This window comes from Carex rostrata, chromosome 15, assembly GCF_964058835.1.
Source record: "Carex rostrata chromosome 15, lpCarRost1.2, whole genome shotgun sequence".
Lineage (NCBI taxonomy): Eukaryota > Viridiplantae > Streptophyta > Magnoliopsida > Poales > Cyperaceae > Carex > Carex rostrata.
Genome location: NC_135932.1, coordinates 5,828,007 through 5,838,645, shown reverse-complemented (window position 1 = coordinate 5,838,645; position 10,639 = coordinate 5,828,007). Strand labels below are relative to the sequence as shown.

The following is a 10,639-nucleotide window of genomic DNA, read 5'->3' as shown; positions in this document are numbered from 1 at the left end:
ACAAATATTTTGAATCGAGCTGAACTGAGCCAGACAATATAAAATACACACAAATTCATATAATTTGACAAACTGACGCCTAGCTGAGCTAGCTCACGAGCAAGCTAGATCCCAACTTGAACTCGTTAATTTTGAATCGAGCTAGTGGTAGGTTGACTCGTTAATAGCTCAGTCCAATAACAAACAAGCGAGTCATATATGAATCACGGTTGAACCACAAACTTTTTTGCCAGTGTAGATCTAATAATTCTAACCGGACATCATACCGAATTTGATCCAGTATATAGCCATCGAAATTGGATTATACCGTGTGGTGTGGTTCCACACCTGACAATGATATATATATGGTAGCCCATCCATTATTGCAATTCTCGTGTCTGCTCCGGGCTGCTCAATTATTGGGCCCAAAGTTGTAAAGCCTTGTCAGCTTTATGATTCCGTTCATTCATCTAAAAAAAGAAAATGAACGTTTGAAGAACCACATGCATGAATGTAAAATTGTAAGTGATTATAATTTGGTTTCCTCTTGCAACAGCAGAAATAAGTTAACTCATATCCCTGAAATTGATAGACTGAGAAGTGTTATTTCTTTTGTAATTGGTTTCAGTGAACGATGTACCTAGCTATATATTCCGTTTATATGAGCTTTGTAATTAATTCGGTCATGTTAGATTTTTGCACTACATTTTGCGAATATACATAATTAACTATTCTTATAGAAATTAATTTATCATATGCATTTAACGTTAATACTAGTATCTCCGTGCATTGCAAAAGAAACATGTTGTAAGAGAGAAAAAAATCACACAAAATGACATATTTTTCATACAAAAATTTAGACTAAATGGTAAATAGCATTCCTTAAATGACATATATATATTTTTTTATTTTTAACATATTTTTCTAAAACAATATCATACAATAACATTCCTTAAATTTTATAAAAAAATAGAAAGATATGGTCGATGAATTATCAATCAATCCAAAAAATCCATAATTTGCATTCAAAAAACGAAAAAAAGAAGAAGGAACAATCTGAAAGATGATACAATTTGCATGCATGTGACAAGTGCGTGCCTAAATAAATTTAGACTTCTACATGTAAAAATTCATCAAACAGATGCATATAATCACAAAAAAAAACATATTATTTGATTGAAGAGTTGATATTCAATTTGAAATTGCATCTTTTAATCTCAATCGTTGGTAGATCATAATATCTGCTTACTTAATATAATAATGGAGATATTGCACCATACAACGCTTTTTTGTAAGAGACTGCATGTTTGAAATCTAACGCAGTTTATAATAAATATTTAACTTAGAGCCTAAATTCCAACTTTACTCAAAATAAACATATACATATTGCATTGCATAAAATCAATCATAGGAGAGTGAGTCTATGGTACTATGCATATCATGAGTTGGTTCATAATACAGATCAATATTTTATTTTTAAAATTTTAATGGTCGATCGGAAATGTTCAATATTTAGACCGAATTTTATATTTTTTTACTATTTTTTAAGATAGACATAATATTATCAACTATTTGTGAGTGTTCGGCAGGGGTAGATTAAGCCTCCTTAGAGCTCCTTAGCACTCTAAGGAGTCTTAAGCTTGCCGAACAAGTGTTCCTTTATAAAGCTTAAAACTACTTTCTTAGTGCTCCTTTTGCCCTACTTTTTAAGTTTGCCCAAGATTTTAAGCTTTGATTCTACATGGCTTAAGCATTTTTTCAAGCTTAAGGTATTCTTAAGAAAGTGATTCTTCAACTTTATTACCGAACACCCTCTCTTTAGTGTAGCTTAAATTTTAAGCTGGTGACCCTTGCCGAACACCCTCATTGAGATGTCAGAGCGGTCAGGCGGCTTTACTGACCGGTCAAGACTTTGCTAATTTGAATAATTTTAAAATGAAACAAGATATATATTACAAATTCACAATATTATCAACCAATGAAGGACCTCCACTTCCTCTCAACTTTATTTGAGCATTCAAACTTGTATATATTACATATATGTCAACATGAGATGAGAGACGTAGACAATAGACTGCCATTTTCTGGGCACGAATCAGAATTTAATTGAATGAATTTGAGGCGCATTCATGCAATTCACGAGTGACACATGACACATGACACAGATCCCCCTCTTCTCTTATCTTCCTTTCTCTGTTGTTGTGTTCTTTAGAGTAATAAATAAACTCTCACCTGGTTTCATTTCAGTTCTGCCCAGCGCCAGTTGTTGGATCTTTTGTGGCGCCAACTATACATGTCTCAGTTTGTACTTATCGTACGTACCATAGTGACATGACTCGCGTTTTATATGCATTTCATTCGCGTATAAAATGTTTTTTGATGTTTCCGAACTGAACTCCAAATAAAATGCAAAAAACGTATAATATGTTTTATTCGCAAATAAACGCGTATAATACGCGAGTCACGTATTATTTGCGAGAAAAATGCGAAAAAACCGCCAAATTTCTTTTTCGGCTTACTTATTGTACCGAATCATTCCCAAATTATACCTAAATCACAAATTTTTAAACTCACCGAACCGAACCAAACCCGAACTTTTCGTTTGTCATTATGGTACGTACTACATACACATACCATAAATATCATCTACTATATATATAATTCAAATAATTGGGTTTCTAGTTTTCTATCACACCTGGTTTCATTTATATATATTGTACTTATGTAGGTCCCATGTTTTGATTTTAATTATTTCAATTCTATTCCATAAATTATTATTGCCATTTCAATTTGAATATATAACATAAACAGTACAAGTCAGAATCAGAATAATTTGTCCAAATTAACAAGTTCAAATCAGAATTGCCATCTGTTTGTTATTAATTTAATTCTCACCACCAAGAAATAGATTGATTGATGGCATTCAATACCTTCAGGTAATAATTTACCAATTCAATTAATTTCAAACCACCATTTGAAAAAGTCACAGTTTATCCTATAGCAGCAGATACTGAATTACTACTGATTCAGCGCAGCAAACTCATGCCTTTGCTTTTAAAATTTAAGATAGTGACACTTCACCAACAACAAAAAACCCCAGAAATTTTTTGCTTTCCAACATATACCACTGGCACACACACTGCCATCCCATCTAGCTAGTATAAGCTAGCCATGCAAAACTATCAACATACATACCTAAACCTCTCCTTATCTCTAACATGAAATTTAAACTAATACATTAATTAGCCTCTACTACTACACATTCTCTTCTACACCGATTCGTCGATGCATCGGTCGGACGTAAGTTCAGTGCAGAAGGCTTAGGGTTTCCAACGATTTGACGGTCTCAATGTTAGGTGAGTGCAAGAACTTGCAATTGGGGCAGTAGGGAGATGCTTTTGACAGCATCACAAGCAGGTGGCAGTTGACACAAACAACCGCCACCATTCCGTCGCTGTCGCTATCGCCGCTGCTTCCGTGACTTCCAGACCAGCTATGTTGCCTGTTCGGGTACGGGTTTGGAGATGTGTATCCTCCGTTGTCATCGGAGTCGGGGTAGGCTGAGATGTTTAAGTCCAGGTTCAAGTCTAGATCTTTTGGTCGAGTCCAAGTTTTCTTCAGGGTTTTGCGGTTTACGTAGTACATCCGTCCCGACTGTGAAAAATTGAATCCCAAAATCAGAATTCAGTATTATTTAAAAATATTTGTTTAGAATTTTTTTAGGACTGTGACTTGCATATATGGTTTAACAAATTTAGTTCTATATATGCTTGAAATTTAGACCCACTCAATTAAATTCGAGTAATAAATTCAACAACCTCCAACCAATTTTATTTACTTGAAACTAACTAAATTTATTAACATTAATTGAATGGCAATCAATTACAAAGGTATAATAAACAACCTCGATCCAGCCATTAAATTTTGGAACCAAAAGTTCTTTTGAATTGATAAACTCTAATATGGAATCTAATAGCATATATAAAACAGGTCAATATATATTTAACATGTGTGTGTTTGAGAGAAGGAGAGATAAACCTTGAGATCGAGGCATTGTTCCCAATCGAGAGGCAAGGGATCGCAAAGTTGCAACTCGAGATCTTCATGAGTAGTAGTCTCTGATCCATGATTATACATCTGCAGCTGCTGTTTCCCTTTAAATTTCAAGTTGTTCTCTCCAGTGACATAATTAAAATTAGTGGAAAATGAAGGGGCTAGAGACAATTCTGGCTGTTCCATCATCACTATATCTTTTCCCTTTCCCCCCTCACACTCCTTCCTTCTTTGTAGAAAGTCCCTTATCATTATACTCAACCTAGGATCGATCTTGTTAGGTATATAAGAGAGTAGGAGATAAAGAGAAATTGGTAGAGAGAGAGAGAGAGAGAGAGAAATGGTAGAAGAGGAATGAGGAGTGGTAGAAAGAGAAATGGGGTTAAGAAAATTATATATAGAGTAGTACAGGTGTAGAGAGAGAGAGAGGTCATGCAGGAGAGGGCGTGTGCAATAAAAGAGAAGTGGGCATTAAATGCGCTTCATCCAACCTCTAATTAAGAGGGGTAGGCCATGCATTAAAAGTTGATATGTATCTTGAGTGCAACTCAATTTTGCATGTGATTCTTTGTGACTCAACCTACAAATTAAAGCTTCCAGCAGCACCTTCACTGTTGCCGTACTAATGAGCGTTCTGTGAATGTGATACTTATTAAAATGATATATATATACAGAGAGGGTTCAAATGCCTCCATGTTTTTGTGCCTCCATCTTTCTTCATCATTTTCAAAGTTCAAACAGTCGATCCGAACCGCTCAATCTAACCTCCATACTAAAATATGTTTGGAGACCAAATTTTATATTTTTAGAAATTTTTTTACTATTTTTTTAGATAGGTAAAAAAATACTGTTTTTAAATGGTTCAGATTTACTGATTTTGTACCTATCTAAGAAAATAGTAAAAAAATTCCTAAAAATACAAAATTTGGTCTCCAAACATATTTTAGTATGAAGGTTAGGTTGAGCGGTTCGGATCGACTGTTTGAACTTTGAAAATAATGGAGAGAGATGGAGGCACAAAAACATGGAGGCATTTGAACCCTCCTCATATATATATATAAATAAACTATAGTATAGATGAAGTTAACATGTCATTTTTTTTGTATAAATTTGCCATTCAATACATAACACGGGTTATTTGCATCTTATGATATAAAATACTAACATTAAAAAATTGACTTGATATATATTTTGTTTTGATAATATCCATAACAGATCATTAGTTATATTAGTCGTTAATTAATAATATGTGCTTATAAGTTGATTCTTTTTGCTTGATTATAATTAATTAGGGAAATTATTTATTGCTTGACTATATATAAATTTTAATTTAAAACATCAACTAATTAAGTTATTTGTATATAACTTTTTCAAAGGTGGCATAAAATTTTCTATCAAATAATTAATTATAGTTCTCTACGGCTCTACCTTTATTTCTTCATTATACTGCACTGTATACCTAGGATCTATTGTCGGCCACTATTAATTAGGCTTATTAATTGAAGTGAAATATAGTTGGTAACTTGAATTTGGGCTATAGAAGATCTATTTTGTGACAAGTTAAGTAGGCCCTCTTCTTTCATGACATTAATTAGCCTCTCTATATGGCAAGACTATTCAAGCCATGATCTACCCACTAACAACATTTGTATGTTTCTTTACATATTTATTTTTTCTTTTATCTAGTCTCATGCGGGGTGCACAAGAGTTGCTATATTTATTATGTTTGATTATTTTTTTGTATACCTAATTACGTCATATCTGCTAAAATGGTACTAAATAAATAAAAAGAAAGAAACAAAAACTTTGGCTTGAGATATTATTGGCTAGTCAGATGGGTACACCATTGGCTCACTACTTGTGACATTTTTTTAAGTCTATTATAATAGATGATATATAAACCACATATATTACTATATAATGTTTTGGGAGCACAGCTACATGGTTTTGTGCTCATTAAGAGAATTTGATTAATATATTTTTAAAATTCTGGATCGGGCTTCAAACAACGAATTCAAATTGTTGGAACTTATAATTTATTTTATGAGCGATGCATATACTAAAAAATTTCTAGTTTTGAACTCATTTATTACAAAGTCAAGCTTAAAAATTAATTTTTATAAGTTATTTTATAATTTATCATATATATGCATTTATTTCTCTTTATTTTTTTGACCGCTTGACTTTATACTAAATGAATTCAAAAAATTTAAAATTTTGCATGCACATTCATCACTCGTGAACTAGATGGATTTCAACGATTTGAATTCGTCGTTTGAAGTAAATATGATAAATTTATAGAGTTGTGCTCACCAAACCCTCTGATGAGCACAACACACGCTAACTTTGCTCATATTTTGGTCCAATTATTTAAGTATGATATTATTGATATCTGAACTAATGTATGTATGATATATATATATATATATATATATATATATATATAGTCCGGCTAATGTCATAACGTTATAATTTCAGCCTAAGTTATAACAAGTCAGTTTTTGAGATTTCAAAGACCGAATAACTGATCCGAACCGTTCATCTTGTTCTCCATATTAATATGTGCTTGGAGACCAAATTTTACATTTTTTGGATTTTTTTTTACTATTTATTAAGCCACTTTGAAAATCGCTGATCCAACGGTAATAGTAAAACCAAAAGGCACCGTTGGATCAGCAATTTTCAAAGTGGCTTAATAAATAGTAAAAAAAATCTCAAAAAATGTAAAATTTGGTCTCCAAGCACATATTAATATGGAGAACAAGATGAACGGTTTGGATTGGTTATTTGGACTTTGAAATCTAAAAAACTGACTTGTTATAACTTAGGCTGAAATTATAACGTTATGTGATAAGCCAAAATTGTATCTATTGAAACCTAGGGTTTGTTATGTAAATTAAGCCAAGTTTTGATTAAATTAGGTTTAATTAGGTTAGAAATGTCAAAAAGTTCAAGTTACTGCCCTAGTTATGTTTATTTTACAGGTAATCAAGTGTTTGGAGCTTAACGAAGCAAAACGGGTGAGTTAGCGCGAAGATTGGAGCAACTGCCAACATCCATTGCGGCCCGCAACCAAACTCATTGCGGCCCGCAATGACTTTTCCAGCACAGAGAATCTTCATTCCAACATCCATTGTGGCCCGCAATGACTTCTCAGCACAGCATCTTCATTCCAGCACTTTCATTGCGGGCCGCAACCAAATCCATTGCGGTCCGCAATGACCTCCAGATTTTTTCTGCGCAGTCTGTTAACTGCCTCCACTCATTGCGGCCCGCAATAAGGCGGTTCAGAGCCCGAATTTGCTATTTTTAGGGAGTTATTTTTAGGTTTTGCTAGGGGTATAAAAGGGACCTGTAGAACAGATTAAGGACGTTTTTTTAGGCAGAATTTCTAGGGTTTCAACAAGGAAGAGCCAGGAAAAGCAAGGAAGAGAGAAGAAGGAAGAAGAGATCATTGATCAATCGGTTTTATTAATTTCTTTCCTTTGGAACTCTTTTATTCTTTTGATTTCATTTGTGTCTTAGCCATGACTGGCTAAGAGCTTTTATAGGGTTGATTAGGGCTGTACTTGAAACTTTTGTTATGATTTAGTTGGTTTTATTTTATATATTCTTGTTCTTTGTTATGATCTATTCTTTATTTTAATTGATTGTGAAGACTTAATCGAAATCACATGAAAACCTAGGATTTGGTATTTGCAATTGAGAAATTGAATATTAGGTCCAGACCATAAGGAATAGGGTATTTGATAGGCTAAGTACCGAGAGATGACGCTTGTCTTATACGGGCTTTACCTAATAGTTTAGAAAATTGTGTCAAGTACCGAGAGGTGAAAGATAGTTTTCTAGATTTCTTGGGACAGTAAGAACTTAATGACTTTAGATTAGAGTAGCCAAGTACCGAGATGTGACGTTTATTCTAATTGAAAGATGGTATTAATATAGAGATATCACTTTGTACCTACAACACCCAACTGTGCCTTCATAAATATAAGAACAAAATTTACAAACCAATTAATCGTAACACTAGTGGATAGGAACCCTAAGAAACCCTAATTTCTCATTCTTGTTAAAAACTGAATTTCGCCTTAAGACTTTAGTTTAATTTAATTTAATCGCAATCAAACCAACCAATTGAACAAACAAAAACCTCTTTACTTTCTTTTACTTTCTTTTACTAAATTAAATTGTTAGGTTAGATTTGATATTCCGACTTGTCCCTGTGGAGACGATCCCTAAGTACTACTTGACAAGGTTGTACACTTGCAACCAAATTGAGTGTAAATTAGGATTTATTACTTGTATTGTAATAATCTACATCATTATGACATTAGCCAGACTCTCTCTCTCTCTCTCTCTCTATATATATATATATATAGAGAGAGAGAGAGAGAGAGAGGTTGGCTACTCAACTTACATAAAGCATATGATAGTATATGCTTAATTATAAGTCATTTTTTCATTTTCAAAATCCAAAAAGTCGATATGAACTGTTAGATGTGATCTCTATATTGAAATGTGCTTGGAGACCAAATTGTACATTTTTCTGAGTTTTTTTACTATTTATTAAGCCACTTTGAAAATCGCTGATTCAATAGTGGCTTAACAAAACAGTAAAATCAAAAGCCACCGTTAGATCAACGATTTTCAAAGTGGCTTAATAAATAGTAAAAAAATTCAGAAAAATGTAAAATTTGGTCTCCAAACACATTTCAATATAGAGATCACATCTAACGGTTCAAATCGACTTTTTGAATTTTGAAAATGAAAAAATAACTTATAAGTATATACCCTCATATGCTTATGTAAGTAGAGTAGCCAACCTATATATATATATATAGGGTCTGTCTAAATTGCTGCTGGCAGCATTTCGGCAGAGGTGCTGCCGGGGCTATATTTAGCCGTGTGATGTCCAAACAACAAATCCAAACCGTTAGATGTTTAATCTATATTATAATCTACTTGGAGACCAAATTTTACATTTTTTGGAATTTTTTTACTATATATTAAGCTGGTTTGAAAACCGCTGATTTCAGTAAATTTCTGCAGCATTGAAATCAGCGGTTTTCAAACCAGCTTAATATATAGTAAAAAAATTCCAAAAAATGTAAAATTTGGTCTCCAAGTAGATTATAATATAGATTAAACATCTAACGGTTTGGATTTGTTGTTTGGACATCACACGGCTAAATATAGTCCCGGCAGCACCTCTGCCGAAATGCTGCCAGCAGCAATTTAGACAGACCCTATATATATATATATATATATATATATATGTATGTATGTATGTATCTCGATCAGAGATGCCGTCACCATGACCCAAATGGAAAAATTAATTCATTATATCATCAATATGTCCGGTAGTTTGCTAACAAATATGACTATTTTCATGTAGATCTAGTTTTAAGTATTAATGCATCTCCTGTAGCTAGCATGTCATATTCTAATTAATAAAAATGGTAAGACCACAGTCAAAACAATTAGGCATAACCGCATTGATGTGTGACAACAAAGCAAAAAGGAGAAGCATGAATCTTCTCTCGTGCCATAAAAGGGGTCTCATGCATCATGTGAGCATCATCCTTGAATACCTCACAGTACCATTAACTGCCATGAAATAATCAATGAACTGCCCCTTGTGATAATTCTCACACGAACTTTATAAGAGTGGGAGAGAGAAAGATAGAGAGAGAGAGAGAGGTGATGGGTTTCCTACTTAATACAACAGCAGCAAAAACCAGCCGGTGCAGTACAACGCAATTAAAACGGTCAAGGAATAAATGACAAGTGTTGGCTATTAGACTTTTGAGTTCAGATTCTCTAGGGATGGAAACAGATGTGATGTACCGTGTGGCTTTACACTGACAGGCTCCCTTTAGATTATTTTTTTTTCAAGGGAAAAGTGGTTCATGTGCTGAAATATACAAGTGTAGAGTCAAAATGATTGTGATGTGCCATGTCATTTGATGGGGATTTAAATTAATTACAAAGCATCTGTGCTATTTTGCTAAGTCAAATATAGAGCCGTAGCACGGTAACAACCCGTGATATGCATAGTACCATAGACTCACTCTTTTAGAGTGAGTCTATGGTACTATGCATATTACGATTTGGCACCGTGCTACGGCTCTATATTCGAGTTTTCAAATCCTAACGGTTGATCCGAACCGTTCATCTTGTTCTCCATATTAATATGTGTTTGGAGACCAAATTTTACATTTTTTGAAATTTTTTTACTATTTTTTTAGATTTATTGAAAATCACTGTTTTTGGATGGTCCAGAATTTTCAGATCAAGTGATTTTCTAAATATCTAAAAAAATAGTAAAATGATTTCAAAAAATGTAAAATTTGATCTCCAAACACATATTAATATGGAGAACAAGATGAACGGTTCGGATCGACCGTTAGGATTTGAAAACTCGAATATAGAACCGTAGCACAGTAAGAACCCATGATATGCATAGTACCATAGACTCACTCATAGTTTTATGTTATGCTTTTCTATACCATTTTACATGCTCCGTTACAAATATTTATTTGACGATCTTTTATCAGGTAATTAATCAGGAATTATAATAACAATATACTTTCAAATTAAATGCATA

At 33.2% G+C, this 10,639-nt stretch overlaps 1 protein-coding gene across 1 annotated transcript; it reads right to left on the bottom strand.

Moving 5' to 3' along the window:
• Positions 1 to 2,912: 2,912 nt before the first annotated feature.
• LOC144566315 (uncharacterized) lies at positions 2,913 to 4,432 on the bottom strand. The gene is made up of 2 exons (XM_078316315.1): positions 4,018 to 4,432; positions 2,913 to 3,633 (listed from the first exon to the last, which is right to left on the bottom strand). The coding sequence occupies exons 1-2, from the start codon at positions 4,282 to 4,284 to the stop codon at positions 3,286 to 3,288; spliced, it is 615 nt and encodes a 204-aa protein (XP_078172441.1). The 5' UTR covers positions 4,285 to 4,432; the 3' UTR covers positions 2,913 to 3,285.
• Between the last annotated feature and the right edge of the window lie 6,207 nt (positions 4,433 to 10,639).